At 32.5% G+C, this 22,058-nt stretch overlaps 3 protein-coding genes and 1 pseudogene across 3 annotated transcripts; 1 reads left to right on the top strand and 3 right to left on the bottom strand.

Annotated features, from left to right (window-relative positions):
- Nucleotides 1–4,141: 4,141 nt before the first annotated feature.
- Nucleotides 4,142–8,155, bottom strand: LOC119191095 (annotated as a pseudogene).
- A 348-nt stretch (nucleotides 8,156–8,503) lies between these two features.
- LOC115445579 (testin) lies at nucleotides 8,504–15,906 on the top strand. The gene is given in 7 exon segments (XM_030171899.2): nucleotides 8,504–8,698; nucleotides 8,771–8,900; nucleotides 10,164–10,316; nucleotides 11,236–11,315; nucleotides 13,157–13,315; nucleotides 13,587–13,697; nucleotides 13,700–15,906. Coding segments are annotated over 6 exon segments (2,118 nt in total). The 5' UTR covers nucleotides 8,504–8,698; the 3' UTR covers nucleotides 15,185–15,906.
- Nucleotides 15,907–15,998: 92 nt separating this feature from the next.
- On the bottom strand, nucleotides 15,999–17,429 carry LOC115445580 (prefoldin subunit 6). The gene has a single exon (XM_030171900.2). The coding sequence runs from the start codon at nucleotides 17,290–17,292 to the stop codon at nucleotides 16,918–16,920; it is 375 nt and encodes a 124-aa protein (XP_030027760.1). The 5' UTR covers nucleotides 17,293–17,429; the 3' UTR covers nucleotides 15,999–16,917.
- Nucleotides 17,430–19,854: 2,425 nt separating this feature from the next.
- LOC119191096 (putative uncharacterized protein DDB_G0289963) lies at nucleotides 19,855–20,923 on the bottom strand (the record flags this gene model as incomplete). Its single annotated transcript, XM_037444977.1, has 2 exons — nucleotides 19,855–20,492; nucleotides 20,665–20,923. Coding segments are annotated over 2 exons (897 nt in total), but the record flags the coding sequence as incomplete, so codon positions are not given.
- Nucleotides 20,924–22,058: the final 1,135 nt, after the last annotated feature.

Raw genomic sequence — 22,058 nt, forward strand, 5'->3', positions numbered from 1 at the left:
TTATTATGCCTAAGTTAGTAATTTTAAACCTGTGTTAAAATTGCATGAAATATAATATTATCAAGCAAATAGGGGCAACAAAATGATTTGTTTAGAAACTGATTAATTTTTAATACTAGTTTCTTATATTTTAACATTGTTTATAATGTTTTAATCTTTTATTCAGAAAGCTCAAAGCTGACTGATATAATAATTATGACTATTAAGTGACTATGTTGTGTAAAACCATTATAGGCTTAAGTGTATATTGAAAATTTTTAAAAGTTGGATACAATGTTGAAAATTTTGATTATGTTGACTTTGAGAATAAATAGCAAGAAATTGAGTTCTCTTTAAATTGCCATTTCACCACATAGGATATATTAATAATCGTATGTTAATTTTAATTGTAATGATCTTGAAATCTGAATTGTTATTACATCTATTAAGATTCTGTTTATTTATGTCAGTGATTTTAAGACCCAAAAATATTAATTATTTACTTGATTTGCAATCATAAAGTAACTCATCTGAAAATTGTAGATGTAATAGGAATAAAATAACACAGTATTTTACATTATATATCTTAGTCAGGAGATTAGCAAGTCGCAAATTTTAAGTAAAACTATTATAATTGGTCATAAAATGTTAAGTAAAATTTGTTCACAGCAGAACATAATTATTCTGTTGTATGTGTTCATTTTCCTATTGATTTGCATTTATAAATGGTTACTGTAGGTTTGTTTGTCAGTAAAATTATGTTTATAGTTGTTAATGTATTTGTATTTAAGGACTTGAAAATTAGATTCCAATTTTGACCTTTAGTTACATTATAATTCTACAGAACAAATGTGCCCACATGTAAACTAATATAAATAGTGGATATTGTACTTTACTTATGCATAATTTTACATGTATCTTTTGCATTTTGTAACTGACAAATCCTTGCCCTTATTCTCATAATGTATGCAATTCCAATGAATGTTCGCTTGAAAGAAAATCCAATAGCAAATATACAGTAGAGATTTTATTAAAGGCTTTTATGTGAAATTTATATGAAAATATTTAATCTGCATTCAGTCCACGGTTAGAAGTGCTCAACTTTATGTTTAGCTCTATGAAGTCCTAAGAACACAGGACAATGTAACAATCTTACTGCAATAAGTTTTGAATAAAAATCTTATTGTACCTGGATACAATTAATCTGTTTAAGTGATTTAAGTAGTTTTACAATGTTATATTTTTCATTTCAATGCACTTGAACATAACTGCATTTAATGGTTTTAAAAATTGCTGTTAATAATTTACAGTACGACATTGTTTTCTAGTCACAATGACTATCTCAAAGTTGAGATATAGATTAAATCAATTATCATGACATACCGATTCCTTAACCCAATTGTTTACTAACTTTGTATCTTTTGCAGTTAATTGGAGCTGTTATAATGTGCTCAGGTTAAACCTATGTTAATTTAATGTTGATCCGTGTGTAGGTATTATAAATGTTTCAATGACATGTAAACGTGTTATATTATATGAATCAATTATATAATATCAATGCCTTTTATTTAAACCCCATTCTTATGCTAAGGTGTTAATGAAACAAAATGATTATAGTTCAATAATTTATGAAGTGCAGTAATACACGATTCTTAAATTGCGCATTTAGCTCTTATATAAATAGTTATATACATGAATTAATTTCAAAGCTTTACATAAAAATCAAAGCAGTCTAAGAAATAATAGATTTCAGTACATTTCTAATATCCGTCTGCCGTAACAAGTACATTTATATTAGCAATAAACTTAGTAAATATAATTTTTCTTGTAAACAATCGATATCGTCGGATCAAGAAAGAATCTTATGACACTATGTAATGAATATAATAAAACAGTATAGTAGCTCTGTATTATGTAAGTAGCTGAAAAGATATTGATTTTAGCTTTGCAATAACTAGTAGCAAAACTATAAAACTTGAAGTATGATAAAATAAAAATATTGGAAGTTCTCACAGAAATGTTACATTATGCCAAAGGAATACTTTTGCGATGATACAACAATAATCTAATTAGGGAAGGTATCTGCTCATTACGTAAACGTTATTTGTGGCAAAGTTTATTTAAACATAAAAAATCTTCTCCCCATTACATTGAAAAAAAATCTTAATTCTTTGAAAACTTACTTTTCATTAAACAAAACTTCGTAGAGCAGGAAATCATTTATCAATGTTTATGTAAATTACCTGTATCAGGTAAGGAAAAGGTGAAATACGCGTATCTTTGGTTAAATGCAAATGGTGTAAGCTGTTTAGGTATATAAAATAATAAGACTGATATGATATGAGCGATAAAATAACGGGTTAGCTCACATCGGGACCAACTTAATATTTGACGTCGCCTTTACACGATACACGCAATTTTTTATGCATGAAGGTAGCATTTGTAAACGTTGAGAACTCTATGCTTGTCTTTGTGATATAAACGCGAGTAATGCATTAATTTTGAGTATTGAATATACTTCTCCATGTTTCTTTTATCAGGGGACTAGATCAAAAACTTTAATGATATGTAGTGCTGAGAAGAGGTGGCACACTGTACATATTGTAATGTCAAAATGAGGGCATAACCCAATAACGTGAGGTTCGTTTGTTAGTTTACTAGTTGGACAATAAACAAACAGTCGAAATATATAAAACAGTGTTCCAGGTCCCAATTCTAAATTCGAACCATAATTAAATAATGCTTCATCTAAATAAAGTAATCAATTGAACTTGATTATAAAATATCAGGTATATAAAACATTTTTGTGTTCTGGCCCATACTACGAGCGCTCTAGCTTACACTTCGTACTATTTCTGTGTCGAAAACAACGATCAAAAAGTTGTGCTTATCTTTCATTACAGTTAGTTTTAAATGCTTCATACTTATTCTAAGATTGTCACAATACAAAAATATCTCGCCCTAATGAATTATTATAAACACACGACTTAATCACATGCTAACCAAATAAGTCAATATTAGTAAATGAACATAAAGTTAAATCATTTATGCTAACAATTTACTTCATTGTATAAAGCTTACAGTCATTCGAGCTGCCAATGCTAATTTTACAATGATTTTACATTACATTCGGTTAAAATACATCAATTATTGCCTTTATGAATTGTCAGCTTAAATATAAACAATCTCCAGCGCCTATTAGTACATTAATTTGATAATCCAAAACGGATAAAGCGCATCTATTCACTTCAATAGCGCGATTTCTATTCTCCAAAATAAAATACCAGTTATAAACATTATATCCCAGTCACTTGTAAATGCTCATCGCTTGCAAATAATTCGAGATTAAAGAGTATGTCATTATACACTAGCTCCTACTTCAGTCCTTACTCAAATTACATAAGAATTCATTTGAAAACATTGAATATTGAGGTTCAGTTGCATATATAAAAATAACATTACAGTCATTTTGCATAACAGTAACAATTTGTTTCTAACCATTCAAGTGTTTTATACAACAAAACTAAATATAATGAGACTTACATCTATTCTTAAAATCTTTGGCATTTTCACATGCTTAAATATAAGCAGAATACAACTAAAAATATTTGTATGATGCTCCAGATGGTCACTAATAATCGTTTGAGTCAGATTGTAATGATCAGTAACATATGGCACAAATTAGAATGTTATAAACAAATTTAAAAATTGAGGCAATGAAGCTATTGAGAAAATGCAAACTGTACAAAATGCACTGGTATAGAAACACATTATTACTGTTGTTAAGACATTCCTGCCTGTATAAACGTTAATTTGTCATGGAGTTTGTCACAATTACATAATTAAACACTTCCTCTGGTGTCTCTTCTGTGGTTCTGGTCGCAAAACCGCGCGAACGGCTTCGTCAAATACCTGGAAATTACACATAATGTTAATATAAAACATCGAAAAACATAAAACAATTACACAAGACAGAAATAATGTAGTTCTATGACTCCCACCTAGTTAAGTTTTGTAGATTACAAATGATTATAGTTTATATATTGGGCGATATTATTTTACTTGAACTATTGCATCCAATTCCACAAGACTGCATATGATAACAGCAGAGTATAGTAACATTCAATGCTGGTCTTGGCTTTAACAAAATGTTTACCTGCTTTTAGACAGCTGAGTCAGAGGAGCACTCCATATATTTGACAGCTCTGATTTTATTGGCCAGCTTCTGGCCCTGTTCTCTCTTCAATGGAGACATGCCTTGTTCAGAGAGCAGACTTAGTGTTTCACGGTCATCTCTCAAGTCAATCTTTGTACCTAGAAAAATGTATTGCAAATGTAATAAAACTTTTTTTATATTTTTAAACAATGCTTACTAAATACAAAATATAGCATGTATTTTTTTTATGTGTTATTAACTGTTGAGATATGGCATTAACATTATCTTCAAATACATTCATTCAATGCAAATTCTTATATCATGTAAAATATCTCGAATTTTTCATTTTGTAGAGCTGTAATTATGCATCAGAACCAGAAACATTGATACAATATAAATAAATATCAAGAAATTAAAGAAAAATATATAAAAATCTCAACTCACCAACCAATATGATAGGTGCATCAGGGCAGTGATGTTTGATTTCAGGATACCACTTAGAAGTCACATTTTCGTATGATGATGGGCTGAAATGTAGCAATTGATCAATTATGATGTATTTGTCACAACAATTAAGCAAATGACTACAACCAATTAAATAATACACAATTAATAAATAAGCTCAATTAACAACAATTCCATGAGTCATAATCCACAATAAACTATACAAAAATCATATTTCTAACTATATTGCTAATAGTTAGAGGAATTACTGAGTGCATTAATGATTTAGAAGGTGAGTCAATAACCTGAATCAGTTAGTTGAATTAACAAAGTATGATAAATTATGGATTTACTAATAGAATGGAATTTTGCTTCGAAAATATATATTTTGCCTACTTTAGAAATAATCTATGTGCCATGCCTTCCAATGGTTAAACATATTGTTCCAAAATATTACTATGCCTGGAAAAAATGACAGATAAAAGACAAAATGCGGAAACATATTTTCAATGTCTCTAATATGCCCTGGAGCAGTAATATTTTCAAAAAGATTATCAGATACAAAGATGAAATATTGTTTTTTATTTTCCCTGCAGCTTGCCCCGCGTCTACTAGTTTTGCGGGGTAAATATTTTACCAAGGAAAAAAGTACCCTGTGGCACTCAGTTGTAATGCAGCTTCCCATTAGTGAAAAAATTCAAAATTGGTTAAGTACTTCCTGAGATTAGCAAATATAAACAAACTATTCAGCTTTATATGTTAGTAAAATAGAAGTATAGACTGAAATAAACTCTGAAATTATTGTATCAATTCAGGAATTTCACTAATTCATGATTGCTATGGGCTATATTTTTTTCCTGAGAATGGACATTACAATGAGCAGCGTTGTCAATAAATGATACTATGTAATAAAATAAATGTAACATTAGAAAGATTTTTGTATCTCCAATTAGCTTCAACAAATATCTTATTGGGATTGATTGCATTTTGCATGCAATAAGCTATTATAGAATAATTGTCTCTTCAAATGATATTTTAAATATGACATTCAAATATAAGAAAGCTTTCAGGATTAATAAAATAAATTAATAATGTTGCCTTATTGTGCATATGATTTACACTATTTCTTAGACGAGATGTCTTTTGTTTTATTGAGAGTGTGGCAATGTTACCACACTGCACCTGATAGGAAGCGAAGAAAGGCCCAAAAATATGTTGACAGGCCAAGAGATGAAGACTCCCAAATGGTCTCTCCCAAATGCTTCTTTACCCTCCAGTTAAAACACCCAATGTTGTAGGAAGTTATGTTTAAAAATACTATATAAAGGCACCAAATCACAACTAAATTACGTCTACAACATTCTTGTTGATTGTTCCTATTACTACTAGCCTAAAGCACATGAATCTTTCACAGATTTCAAATAAATAGGTTATACTACACCAACAAGTAATTTCTTTTATAAAAATGATATACTTATATAAATAACAAGAAGCTATCTTCTGGTCTATCTAAGGTCTGATATAAAAAAGTACATAATTATATCAGATTTATCTAGTAAGATTTTGTTATTACAAAATAATGAATATCTTTAACATCATGAAATCCATCTTACACAATTTGCTACACTTTAAAACCTATTAACACTGTGTGTGTACCTTAATTTATTAAGCTGTGAGTAACAGTGTAAATTACCCATTTATTTTCTTTGGTATAATATTTTTACATTTCAATATAATGCATAACTGTTTCTATTATCACTACTATATAAAAAATACACAAATATAATCATGCATAACATAAACTCACCTTGTTACACTGAAGCATATAAGCAGAGTAATTGTCGAAACTGAAAGCATCACATCCATAACGTCAGAGGACCTTATTTATATACACCTATGGATAATATAGACCAAACACAAATATATTAGAGCTATAATATTACTTTCATAAATAAATTTAAATGTTCCCTATTTATATTTTACTGTTTACGTATCATAGTACGAATCCTTTTTAAGATAAAAATATTCGATACACGTCCAAAAAACAAACAATGAAGGCTTAACTTACACTGTAGGCACATATTCGCCAGGAAAACTGTCTGTAGTGTATGATATCAACATACAAGTTTTCCCACGGTACCGTCGCCGACAACAACGCACTTGATAGGCCTTCCTGAAGACATCTATAGAAAAAAATATTGATAAATAAAGACAAACTTATGACTCATTTATGGACTAGAACGTATGGTAAATACAATGTGTTAACGTCACCTTTTAAACTTTAGTCTTGCTGCCTGATTAGATATTCACAATTTAATATTTATAAACAACTATTTCTACAGCAAATACCCTAAAAAAGTAGCACTTTTTATTAGATTATACAAGAAATAAGACTGGAATCCAAAATGCATTGAAAGATGGAAGAATTTTTTTAATGAAAGTCGTAAACAGACTAAAAATTTCCATTCAAGGACGCGTCCAGCTGCGTTCTGTCTTAAAAATATAGAATCAAGATAAAAAGTTTAATTATCATGTGTCCAAGAGCGAACCGTACATGACAGTCTGAAATTATCTTTATTTGTTTCACTATGTTTTATAGGTCTTATAGCTTTAGGTTAAAATGGATATTATGTCGAAATATTGAATGTCAACACTATTTAACTAGGGATGTAACATTATCGATTTGTTATATATTATGTCATCGTCGTGGTAAATATCTAAAATTAAACTGATTGAATTTTGGGTTAGGAGAGAAAGGAATGGGAAGGAATTGTCTTCCAACCAAATCTTACCGCCAGAGATTACCACCACCACCGACGTTTTGGGGTAGTCATGGCATTTAAATGGTATTTAACCTGAACTCGATTTTGTCATCAAAGGAATTTAGGGATGAATAATATATACTTGTATCTACTGTCATTCAACTCGGTTCTGTCAACTCCTCGAGGCAATTCTCGTTATTTTTTTATTGGTTTGAATGATGAGACCGTTCATAAACAGTAGAAAGACCATCCAATAATTTGAATTACAAAGTATCGTTTGGTAGTTACACTGGCTACAATGTTCTTGACTACACACTGCTGCTTACCGCCAGAAATGGACATTGCGGTGATACCTATCCATACGAACTCTCACATATGAGAGACCTACCATCTGGCTTGTGCGCTCGGTCTCCACACTAAATGGACCCTATGCACGGAGAGACATTTGTCGCGGCCCTAAGCACACAGTTAAGTATGTTTACCTCATGCTTGCCAATTGACACCGAGGCCTATAAGGGCTCGCGAACATTTCCTGGCCTTTTCCCCTCCTCCCATGCTAAGAGGTTTCCTTATCCTTCCTCCACATTTCCTTCTCAGCTATCTGCTCCCAACTTTGCTCTAGGGCCCTGCAGTGGCTAAGCCGGGGGATTCCAATATCCCATTCGCAGGTTTGCCCCGGTATCGACTGCGGAGCTCGATACACAAACTCGGTTCAGTCATCGAAAATGTTTTTTGGTAAAATTCCCAAATGTGGTTCGTTTAATTAAAGATCCAATCCAATCGAAGTGATGTAACGTACATTCCCATACTCCATTATCGATATCCAAAGCCATTAGAACATAATAATATTATTTAGGTCTTATCTACTTTTATAACAATCCTATAAGTGATTTACAAAGTTCATTGATCAAGACTGATACTTGCCAACCTCGCTAATTATATACAAGAACTGAATAATTATACTGCTGACTTGAAAAATGTTAAATACATTTTAAAAAAAATATTTTAACTTGAAAACAACTAAATTTATCTTATACTTATTAATTTAAATAATTACAATATTTTCTTGATTTGAATTCGTTATTTAAACTTATGAAAGTATTGTTTTTTATAATTGCGTAGTTTTACGTATTAAATATACTGGTAGCACCGTCATTGATTCATTCGTTTTTCATGTCTGTCATTTTAGTTCATTAACACAAGTTTATCTGAGGAGATTTCGTTAATTTTTTTTTATACTTTGCAAATTGTATTTTCTTGTTTTTATTTTTTCTACTCTTCATGCTCTTCTTCGTCTGAGCGTTATATGATACAACAAACATTTTAAATTTAATCAGTTTTATCATCAGACAGAAAGGTAATGTACAGTGTTTTGTACTTATCAGGATTTAAATGTTATAGTGTGCTGCAGCTTTAACTTTGTGTGCAGATGAGTGAGTCATGTGTGGAGACTCCGGAGGCGCCGGCTTGGTTATCAAAGCTAGAAAGTCAACGGGAGAAATTAAGTAAAGCGCGGCTTGGACATGATAGCGGCGCCGGTGCTCCCTGCAATTCATGCGGTATGTACTTTTTATGCCTTGACACACTATCATTGTTTATTGTTTAGTTTACTAAAGAGGTATAATTAAACTAGACTGCATTTAGAAGTCAATAAGTTTAGGAGTTTGTAAATGTTAAGATAATGTTTCTGGTATTGATTTATGTAAATAAGGTTTTAACGTAAATAAATTAGCAGTTTTTATTTTCAATCTTACGTATGTTAAAACGCGTACTTAATTTGCTCAATAAATTTCCAAATAATTATCACATAATATAATGGAACTCCAAATCAGGATGTGATACTATTCTGATGCCAGGAACAGAGATAATATAGTATGAGTTTGATAGTAACATTATCATTCAATATAATATACCAACATATTTGTGATACTGGATCTACATTTTGCGGTGCATGTTGCAATTAATAATGTAATTAATGTGTATTAAGAGGTAAATGGGGTGTTATCATAATATCTTGATAAGTGTTTTGTAATTAATACAAGATTTCACTTTGATAAATATGAATTACAAACTTATTCACATTACTACCCTAGTAATTTTTCATTTATTTATTCATTATCATTTGTACAATATCTTTACAGGTAATTGAAACCTAATACAATATTTTTGCTATTAACTATACTAACTATTAAATAACACACTAATTAATACTATAATTTTTAAACATATAATATCAAATATATATATTTTTGTATACACTTAACATTTCTAAACTGTGAAATATGTAACATCTGATATATTTATCCTGCATAACAAACATAACATGCTACATCTTATATTAACTATATCATTCATGTAGTATGTAATTACTAGATTTCATCATATCTAACTGTGACACAAGCATTGTAATGCCACTCTTTACTTTGGCCTTCAAAGTTCTGGATAGTTTTATTTATTGTTTATGGGTTGTAACTAGAGAGCTGCTCAGCAGCAATATAAAGAAATGTAATACTGGAATTATAATGTCTATTAAAAATATGTAGATGTTAAGAACTTTAACATGTGGCTTAAACAACACTTACATGTGTGAGTAACTTGCCCATTTTATTTATTACATATATTATATATGTAAGTAATATAAACCTTAACAATAAATATTAAATTCTTGGAAATATTATATTGCCTTGCTATTTATTACACAAAGCTTCATCAGGAAATACCTAAGTAAATATTGATAATGCTGATTTGTCAAATATCAAATAATACTTAGTATTGTAAGTCATCACTAAAGCTGATGACTCAGCAATGATTGTTTGTTACAGGCCCCACATGCCCCGGCTTGGATCTGCATTTTTGGCGCAAAGTGTGTAGATCATGCCACTGCAGCAAAGATGTCCATGATGTCCAAGATGATGATTTATCTGGATGGGCCCAGTTTGAGCTTCTGGGCACCGCAAGACCTAAAAAGGCTTCTAGTAAGTAGACAATAGGCGCTAGTATTACATACCATAGATAATTGTATCATATGTTCAAGGGATAGGGTATATAATAATTTGAAAAAATAATTTTCATCTTCCATATCCTAAATCCTGCTTAAATGTGAGGTTTGTGCTACACACTTCTCTGAGCATATTAATTTTAATAAACAAAGAGCCAAAGTTGTAATTATTATATATGTGTATGTTAATACACCAAAGTATATAATAATGTTTGCTATATGATAAATATTTTGCTGCTTAATTTCTACTCTATAAGTCGCGGCATTAAGGGTTGTGTGGTGAACTACGTAACTCTCGAGGGCTTTGCGTAAATATTTTTTGTTCTGCACTGGTCTCGGGCCATATTTTTTTGCTCTAGCGTGGGTAAAGCCGCTACTGACTACAGTACATAGAATACATTAGTCACATTTATATAAGCATCAAGTAAGGTAGGATTTGGTTTGTCCTTAATCTCACATTGGCGTCATTGGTTATCATCCACTTAAGACATAACGCATCCTTAATTAATAGCCAGATGTAACTTGTGATTACAGTAATCTTATATGGAATGAGATATTTATTGTTTTAAAGTGGTTTATTATGTGTCGGAAGGATATGCTTAGAGTGACGAATCTAATTTATTATTCATATAGCATGGCTGATATGATGGGAGATAAAACATCTCATAGTGGAAAATGTTTATGATACTTAAATAGTACACCCTTACGAAAACAGGCATAATGATAATGTTTTCTTGGGAGATTTGACTGGCAATAAAAGAACTGTCTTCATTTGTTTGATTATAATAAATATATCGATTATAATTGGATAGATTAATTGGTGACTAAATAATAATATCAAATTGCAGGAGTTTCATAAAAAAATACTATTAAACTCCATTATTATGATTTTCCAGTGCCTCTCATCAAAATCCGTGGTGTTACTGACAAGCCCGTAGAACTCGACTGGGTACCACCCAATGCTTCCACAGAGTTGGTAAGTAAGGAATTAAATAATATTATCACCTTGTTTTTCAATGTTATCAGCACTCCTAACATGTCAATATCACAGCTCAGATAAAGATTGATAATATTATTATAATATGGGATATAGTTTTAGATCATCTGTTTATTTTTAATTAAACTGCACTACTTTTATAACGTCCTGTAGATAGAAAAAGCCGATTTAATATAGTAGTTTTGATAATCTATACTATTATATAAAGCTGAAGAGTTTGTTTGTTTGTTTGAACGCGCTAATCTCAGGAACTACCGGTCCAAACTGAAAAATTCTTTTTGCGTTGGATAGCCCTTTGTTCGTGGAGTGCTATAGGCTATATATCATCACGCTATACCCAATAGGAGCGGAGCAGTAATGTTTTATCTCAGGAACTACTGGTTCGAACTGAAAAATTCTTTTTGCGTTGGATAGCCCTTTGTTCCTGGAGTGCTATAGGCTATATATCATCACGCTATACCCAATAGGAGCGGAGCAGTATTGTCTTATCTCAGGAACTACCGGTTCGAACTGAAAAATTCTTTTTGGGTTGGATATCCTTTTGTTTGTGGAGTGCTCAAAGTTATATATCATCACGCTATGACCAATAGGAGCGGAGCAGTAATGTCTAATCTCAGGAACTACCGGTTTCAACTGAAAAATTCGTTTTGTGTTGGATAGCCCTTTATTTGTGGAGCGCTATAGGCTATATATCATCACGCTATGACCAATAGGAGCGAAGCGGTAATGGCTAATCTCAGGAACTACCGGTTTGAACTGAAAAAATCTTTTTGTGTTGGATAGCCCTTTGTTCCTGGAGTGCTATAGGCTATATATCATCACGCTATGACCAATAGGAGCGAAGCAGTAATGGCTAATCTCAGGAACTACCGGTTTGAACTGAAAAAATCTTTTTGTGTTGGATAGCCCTTTGTTCCTGGAGTGCTATAGGCTATATATCATCACGCTATGACCAATAGGAGCGGAACAGTAATGAAACATGTTGCAAATCGAGGAAAATTTATTAGTTTTGAGAGCTTCCGTTGCGTGCGCTGCGTAAACGGTTAAAGTTATGCAACAATGATGTATGACGGGATTGTGTTGGGCTTCGAGTCGCCCTTGCAGAGTAAGTGTTAAAAGTAAACCAGGTTTTCCGTTGAATAGGAACTTATATTTTCAATAGAGTGAACACATTAGACAACCGTATTAGACTAGCACACATTGCTTAGTAACAGTACATTGTTATTTCATTCCAAATACAATAATTCAAAAGATACATACTGTTACACGGCCAGTTTACATAACATTATTAAAAAGGCTTTGTATTTGGCTATGCAAACCTCAACAGATTGTTCCTCTTAAAAAGTTCTAAAAAATATATTATAAAACAAAGTCCCCCGCTGCATCTGTCTGCCTGAACGTGTTAAACTCAAAAACTACCCAACGTATTAAGATGAAATTTGGTATGGAGACAGTTTGAGACCCTGGGAAGAACATAGGCTCCCGGGAAACTACTACTTTTATAACGGAAAACTTTAGCCTGAAAAACTTAATAACGCGGGCGGAGCCGCGGGCAAAAGCTAGTACTATGATAAGGAATATAAAAATATATTAATATAAACTGTATGGATAATACTTGTTTTACAGGTGTCAATTGCATTATTAACATAGTCTCAGAATTTGTCAAAAATAATACATTAACATATCCCAATAATCTGGGAATGTGGGATTTTTTTAAGGCATGATAATCCAGAAGAATCAAATTTAAATACTAAAGTATACTTAATGTACTGCTCTTTGACCATGTCTGGCAAGATATTAATCAGTGACTCTGTTCCAAGGTGTCGGAGTACATGTCATGTCTGGGGTCGTTGGCGCCGGTGTCTGGCTCCGAGGCGGCGAAGCGACGCCGCGCTCAACTCCGCACGCAGCTGCCGCCGCACGACGTCGCCACTGCTGCAAGACACCATGCCACCGACCAAGAGAAGAGCGAACACACTGTACGCACAGTTGTTGAGTTGTTTATGAGTCTAATGATTGGTACTCCAGTCGATTCACGTTGATAACATTCAGATCTTTTTCTGTGTTAGTTCATGAGCTTTTGCTTGTCAAAAGTAAAAATAAATCAATTAAACTTAACAGGGTTGATGGTTAGATTTTTTTATTTTTTTAGTTTAACAGTGATTTGGTTTATTATAGTATATATCCATTTATGAATGTTACCCAGAGAAATATTAAATGAGCATGAAATGTTAACTTGTTTGTTTGCAGGAATACATCGCGCGCATCAAAGATCACGTAGTGGGCATGGGTAATGTCGTCCGAGTTGGACCTCTCCAGAACGGAGATGTGTTTACTATTGAAAACAGCAAGTCACATTCCGTTCGAAATCATATGCGTTACCGCTGAAGATTTCGAACATTTCCAGGGGCGTAAAGTACAATATAGTACCTAAAAATGCATCTGATAAGAAATTGGTGCTAGATTCCCAGGGCAATGTTGTAAGCAGTGCTGCGAACCTACCAGATTACAAGTCTAGTCCCATCCTCAGTCGACTGGTGAAAGACAAACTTTACGTCATGCGTATAGAATCTGACAGAATCAAGAGTGCAGTTGAACATGGGCCAGTGTATGATAAACTGTTTAAAAACCTTAATGATTTGAATGTACCAGTAGCTAATGATGTTTACCTTCAACCAATTAAACTCTTCCGTGACGAGTACAACACTAATCCACAGTTTAGAGAGGAGACTAATGAGTTCTGTAAGGCTTTGGGAGCCCAAATCATGCCTGATTTATGGTCAACGACCAACAATAATGTCATGGGTAATGCAAAGGTTATGGACAGCAGAATTCAAAAGGGCACTATATTCGCACCTAACGGTGAAATTTGGAGCTGGAAGCACGAGCCAACTACTCCAGAACATAGTGGCACAATTTGTTCTACCAAGATTAATCCTCAGTATTCAACAAGTACGAAGCCAATTAACCAAGTGGAGCCTCAGCAGACCGCGCCTTTGAGAGAATATCTGCGCAGTCATTCCGAAGACGATCTTCCGCCGCCACCATTGCCGAACTACAGTACGTACCCTGGTGCAGTGCCTCCAAGTAACAATGATTGGAACAATCAATCCAATGACGATGTTCAGCCACCTGATAACGCTGGTTATCAAGTAGAACATCAAGCAGTCACCTATGACGATCAAGTGTCCCCTCTAATTGATCAACTTACTGATTTCTCGCTAAGTCCAGCAGAGATGGAATTCAACAGAAAACTTTATAATGAGGGTGTGCCTTGCCAACGCTGTAAGAAATCGATGTTTGCCGGCGAAGTTGCCGTGAAAGCCGATAGGGCTGGACAAGAAGCCATCTGGCATCCTCAATGTTTCACATGCAGCAAGTGTGGAGAACTTTTGGCTGACTTGGTTTACTTCTATCATAAAGGTGAGATCTACTGCGCGAGAGATTTGGCTAACGTACTGGAAATACCACGTTGCGCTGGTTGCGACGAGTTGATATTCACACGCCCTTATACGGCCGCGGAAGGCAGGGCTTTTCATGTGCAGCATTTTTGCTGTTATCATTGCGATGCGCCTCTCGGAGGCAAGAAATACGTGCCTGATGATAAGACTGGTCTTCCCGTTTGCTTGTCTTGCTATGATCAGTTTTACGCGGAGAGATGTCGGGCGTGCGGCGGTGTGATTGGCCCGGAGCAGCAGGGTGTCTCATGGGGCAATATGCATTGGCATGCTGATTGCTTCATTTGCTCCGGCCGAATGTGTGGTAAAAGTTTGCTAAGCGGCCGCTTTGTCGTTAAACAAGAAATGCCATTTTGCAGCGTTCCATGTGTTCAGAGTAGAATCAAATGAAGTATGCAACTATGATTATTGTCACATAATTTATACAGTTTTTCTTCAGCTATTGAAATATGAATTTATATTTGATATTTTATATTTCTACTTTAAATGGTAAGGCTTTATAGTATTTACATATTACAGTTTATTATGAAAAATGAATTATGATATTAGTGTTGACGATATAAACTGATTGACTATGGGACCATTTGAATGATAAAATATATTTTATAAGAAAGCTATTTTTTATAAGAAAATATTCTATAGTTTAAGAATTATAGAGTAAAAAATGTATTGCATAAATATGACAATTCCTATGAGCCATTATTTGATTCATATAATAAGTGATAAGATGCGCTTTATACTATTTATAGGTGACAAGCATTTATAATAGTTATAAGATTATTTTTAGGACATTTATAAAAAAAAATTATCAAGATATGTGATATTGGGCAGTCTATAATTTGGAAACAATGATATTAATTTATTAATTATTCCCAAATGTTTCCTAGAGTTGGTCATGAAATTTAAGCTAAATCTTCAACATGCATAAAAAGGATGTAATATTGACTTATATTATACATGAGTATTATTGTCATTAATTATAAATATAAATAAATGAGGAATTTTATTGATAGGAATTTTTACTTTGTCTACATTCCTGGTAAGTGCCATTAAAAGTATTCTAAAATTATATTTTTGTATTTTATACATTAAATAAAATATATTGAAAAAAATCTTTGTTTTATTTTAAATCATTAGTCTTAGTAGAAATATGTATAGAAAATTACTTTTATTTGAGAAGGATCAAAGAAATGAAAAGAAACAATTTCTAAAAAAGTGTTTATTTTTTAAATGGATTAAGGTAGTGAAAATCTAGTACAAGATTCCGTGTCACTAATGTTACCATTCATAGGTGCTGGATATAAAAGAAACTGAATTAAAAAAAACATTAACTATGTATTCAACTGCTAATAAAATCTTGACTTGAAATTTTCTTTTAATTGCTGTGGGTAATGGAGGAGATAAATTGTATGACAATAATTGTATTAGGAGTGTGCATGGGCATACCCAGTTTTTTTAAGTATTAACTTTTGATCCAATCCTATTTATTCAACATACTTATATACAAATGTATGTTTCTATTGCACTTTGTTGAATCCAGGGGGAGCAAGTACTTTTTGCAATGCACTTTTCCCATACACAAGTACAGTCATGGTGATAATATGTAACCTTACATTTTTACATGTGATGAGGTACACTTTCATCTTCACATTTGTTTTTATGTGTCACATTGTAGGCCAATATATTAGCTTAAGTATCCAGGAATACAATAGTATTTAATTAAATTGATTTTTAACAATAAAAGTAACATAATTGTGTACTTATTGTAATCTTTTATGTTTACAAAAGATGTAGAGTCCTTTCAGAGTCTACTCTTGCTTAGTAATTTTTAAAGTATTAACAGGTTAAAAAGTTATATTTGTGGGAAACCTACTAGAACTTTACTAATAATTGCTTATTATAAATATGTATTTCTATTTTCTATCCATATCCTTTAGTAAACACACATACTAAGATACTAATTTATTTATTTAATGAATAATATCTGAAGTTTCCAAACACTAAAGAAAACAAAATATAGTTACTATACTTTATAATTAGGAAAATATTACACACATAATATGTTAATTTAAGGCGTTATAGCATTAGGTTTACATTTTAGCAATAAATCATGATGTTTAATTTCAAGCTTTTAACTTCAGTTTCCCAAGATCATTCCTGAGCTTGTTGAGGTTCTCCTGCAGCGCCTCTTGTTTGTTCTCTAACGCGGATATGTGATCATCTGTTCTTTTGATCTCTTTACTGATGTATTCCATACGCTTGCTGACATTGGTCCGCGCTTCATCTAAATCTTGTTTTACTAAAACTGGCCCGATCAGTTTGTATACTTCAGAATCTTTCTTTAATAGCGCTAATTCTTCCTTTACAGCTTTGTTTTCATTTAACTGGCTGTCTAATTGCTGCTTCAGACCTATCGCCTTTTTAATATCTTTTTGCACACCATTGTACAATTCGAGTTCTTTTTGAAATTTCTTTTGGATTTCGTCAGTCATTTTCATGGAAATAAAATTGATTTCCCGTTAAATGCTAAAATTAGTATCAGATGCTTCGATAAACCACTATAGTAACCTTTTATATGAAAATCAGTTTGAGGTTATGTTATTGACAGATGTTTTTTAATTGATTCTTACTTTTTAGATAAACAAGACACAAAGCCATGCAGCCTAATCGAAACCAGTTACCTACTATGTAAAGTTAGCTTTTATTTAAATTTATATTATGCATCAAGTAGAGACAGGTTAGGCCACAATCCTATGGTGAGAATTTTTCCGTGTAATGCAGCATGTGTCCTTTATTCACGAAACGGCAGGACTGTTCGTCAAACAAAAACTTCCGTCGCGCTATCCGGATAGCCTGATTTATGTATCACTTATCACAATTTTCATAACAATAGAATAATCGGGGAGCTTTTGGATGAATGCATTTATATTATGTATAGTTTTTATAATCTGAGGTCGCACCACACGCACTAGCATAGGAATGGCAACACTGGAAGTGGTCCGCGTCAATGACTTCATAAAAGTTTTTGAATATTATCATTTATCAAAGAGAATTATAATATGTATGGAAAATCATTTATCATTCAAGCAGCGATGGCCAGAGTATTATAATGTATAGGGAAGTGAAAGCTCTAGTGGGAGAGTTGCTCGGGGGAGCTTTTTAACTCTCTACCCCTTTTAACCAACATAGTCATACTGGTGGTTGATCTCTCATATGTGAGAGTCCGCCTTGCTAGGTCCCACCACGACGTCCATTTCCCATTTCTGTCGCCAAGCAGCAGTATATAGTCACTGTTGTGTTTCGGTTTAAAAAACTTTGTAGCCAGTTTAACTACTGGACATAATAAGACTTAACATCCGATGTCTTATGATGCCGACCGCATTTAAATACCAAATAATACTTTGTAATTCAAGGTGTTGGTTGGTTTTTCTAGTGTTTATGAGCGATACCATCAACCAAAAAGCGAGCTTGTCTCTTCATTAAAAGCAATAAAAAACAACTTTATACTAATTCATTTTGAAGACAGTAGTTTTCACTTTTTTTTTTCAGTTCTAGTTAAGTATAAGGTTTATGAAGACATGAAAAAAATACCAATTATTCTGTTTATTACATTTCTTTATTTACAAAGCCTAAGTTAATCGAATTTTCTTACAAACAATTTAGATAAATGCAAACACTATTAAAATCATGTTATTGTATATAGTATCATACAATTTTATTATTCAAGTACACTTATACTAATCGTTATAAATTACCTAGTATAGATTTTTTAAATGCTACGCGTTTTCACCGTATTCTAAAGTCCACGCGTAACCTGCTTTAGGGTCACCACTTGTTTCGGCCTCCTTACGAACTTGTTCAGTTTTTTTGAGAATATTCTTTATAGTTGCGTACAATTGTGGATTGTGTGGTTTACTGTTAATATCTTGCAGTTTCTCAGATCGCTTTTGGATGAACCACGTTTACCGAATCTTTCCCGGACGAATTTTTCATACAAGTCATCATCATCTTCTTCTTCATCCTCATCTTCTTCAGAATCATCTTCTTCTTGTAAGCCTGTTTCTCATTTCTGTCATCATAATATCCATAGTAAGCAGGCTCATCGTCGGTGTCGTCGTTATTACTTTCTTTTGTTTTTGATTCTGATTATTATCATCGTCATTATAATAGTTATTATAGCCAGTTTGTTTTATTATTATTGTCTTGTTTTGATCCATATGTATATGTTGGTTCCTCACGTGCATAATCTAAAACATCGTCTGGTAGTTTTATTTCTGGTAACTTAACTGTCACATCTGCGAATTTTATCTTCAAGTTCTCATCAAAGTTCTCGTCTTTTGATTTGAATACGTCAAGTGTACCCTCGTCATTATTTGAATTTGAGTTTTTGTTTTCTATGACACTGGGTTTTACACTTTCGTTTTCTTCACTTTGTTTTTTGTTATCGTGTTTATAATCTGTAGGTATTCTTTCAAATTCTTGCTTCACATCGCCTTCTTCCTCTGGTTTATTTCCAATTATTTTACTACTCTCTTCATCATTATGATTATTATCGGGTATGTTAACTCCTAAAAGAGTTTCTAAGCTTTCATTTTCGTTGTCACTTTTTGAAGATCCTTCTGTATTTTTTTCACTTAATTCAATACTGTCCGCATCTCTATTTATTTCCACCACTGGTTTGACTTCTCCATCATTAATATTGACTGGTTCACTACTTTGGTCTTTTTCAATACTGCCAGAAGTTTCATCGCTTTCTATTGATGCTGTCTTTTCTTCATTGTAGGTCTTTAGATCCGCTGTAGGTTTTGTAGTTGTTTGTAATACTATTGGTTCGCTACTTATATTTTGATGGGTATCTTTGGCAGGTTCTACCTCTCCTTTTGCATTAACTTGTATTCTTTCATAGCTAAAATCTTCTAGACCTACGTCTTGTATAGCCTGTTCCGAGTTTTTGTTTTCTTTTAATGCATTTTTGTATTCATCGGGTGAGCTCTGACTTTTGCGTTTTCTCTTCTTCCGAGCTCTCATTACTATTTTCAACAAAAGTTTGTGGATTATTTTTATACTTCACTTTTGTGGTCATCGTTTGAATATTGTTGCTTATCTCTCGGTTTTATATCTCTTTCATTGCTCTCTTCACTCTGTTCAAGAGACTTTGAATATTTTGATGTTTTCTCTTTACTATCTATTTGTTCAGCACTCTCTTTACTTTCTGCAGATACTGCATTATCTGAATAATGAGCTTTATTAAAGTTTTCTCTATTTTCCTTACTTTCTTGCGATTCGTCAGAGTTTTCATTATTGTTTTCACGATTTGTAGGAGGATTTTGATATACAGCTCTATTTTTAATATGTTCGCCACTTTCTTCACTCGAAGCGCTATTTTCGCTGCTATTGTCTTCACTACTTTTTCTTGGTATACTATTTTCTTGTCTGTTTCGCTTTTCTTCAACATTTGGTGGCGGAGGATTATAATTTCCTCTTTGAAGAATGTTTGCTATTTCTTTGTGGATGGTTTTTTTGTTATTGGCATGTAAAGTTTCTATGTTGAAATCTGCTAGCGCTGATGATTTTATATTTTTTTCAGCATTTCGAATAGGTGAACTTTGTTCATGGCGATTGCCGTGAGATGTTTCATAGTTGACAATCAAAGGAGCTTTTTGTTCCAGATTAAGTAGTTCATTACTAATTCCACTTGCTAATGATCGTTTTCGACGCTTTAAGCTATTTTTTCATGACCCGTGGATTTATTATTGTCTTTAACTTTGTCACTCTTTTTGTATACATATTTTAATATTGTATCACTGTTCGGAATTTCATTTTTAGTATTACTTTTACAATTTTATCAACTTCTTGATCGTTATGCGCACAATTCTGTATTTCTGTATTATTTTCAATGACGTTGGCATTAGTACACTCAATTTGTGCTTCAATTGTATCGCAGTTTTGTATTTGTACATCAGCTTTTTGCACTTTAGTATCATTACAATCAGTGATATTATTATTATTTACTACAACCTCCACATTATCACAATCTTTATCCAAAGTATTGTTTGCATTGCTTACATCAGTGTTTTGCACGATAGTTGGATCAGTTTCATTTTTGGCAAGTATAGAGGCCTGTGTTATCTGTAAAAGAATGTTTAAAATTATTTTGTTGTAGTTATTATGTTTAATAATAAATTGATCTATCAAATTACGTAATTGTTACACTTACCATAAAAAGATAAAATTTTCTTTAGGTACACCCTCGTATTTTAGGCTTCTATGATTTTCAGACATTATTTAGGTCCTATTTGAATTGATACTACTTTTACCAGTTCGTAGTTCATATGCAGTATAATATAAATAAAATATAATGTTCTGTCACATAAATACGATGAAAAACAAATTGAATTGTGTCTGAATATCATATTATCCTTTTTGGTGAAAATTGGTGCTAATTTTCGATTTATGTGCGGGTAATAAAACAAGTGCTATCAAACTAAAATTTATTCTTTATATAATTGTATTTACACAATAACTACAATGTCATGCACACTTACTACAAAATACACCGACTATAAATAAATAAACAGTAACAAGTATCTTTATTGAATACTACCTCGGAGCTAATTCGTGACTTAAAAATAATTTTGTTCATTTTAGAATAATTGCAGGATACCAAGTACTAACTAAGGCATTGAATGTATGATTAATTTCTAATATGGATTAATAAGCAGATATTTAGGAGGAAGGTTAATGCTTTTTGCTTTTAAAAAGTTTACTTAACATGATTAAATGAGATTTTGTGAAATGGCTCTTTGTATATATTTCGATTTTATGAACTGCACCTGTTAAAAACTGTGATGCATATTAATTAAATTGTATAATTATATAGGAGAGTTAGCAACTGGTTGTTGAAAAGGGTAACTTCCTCTGAGATATCCAATAAAAGTTCTACAATATATTTGTGCATGTGTAGTAGGTTGCCTATGCGTTGCTCTTGACGGCCGGAGAGATAACAAGAGAATAGTCCCTTAAATTTTTTTTGATCTGGCCTACGTTTGTTATCCTGACCTCAAATCGCAACCTTATGAAATTAACAGACCAGTTGAGGGGAACCCACTCACGGGTACCGAACCTCGCCTAAGGACGGCCCCTAGGAGAGGATGAAGACATTAACGAATATGGGAAGTATCTTCCATTGCTGCTGGTCGTATTTATAACCATTTCTTACAAGAATGTGTCCATTGATAAAAATTGAAAGTAAACTATAAGCTAG

Source organism: Manduca sexta, unplaced genomic scaffold (genome assembly GCF_014839805.1).
Source record: "Manduca sexta isolate Smith_Timp_Sample1 unplaced genomic scaffold, JHU_Msex_v1.0 HiC_scaffold_103, whole genome shotgun sequence".
Lineage (NCBI taxonomy): Eukaryota > Metazoa > Arthropoda > Insecta > Lepidoptera > Sphingidae > Manduca > Manduca sexta.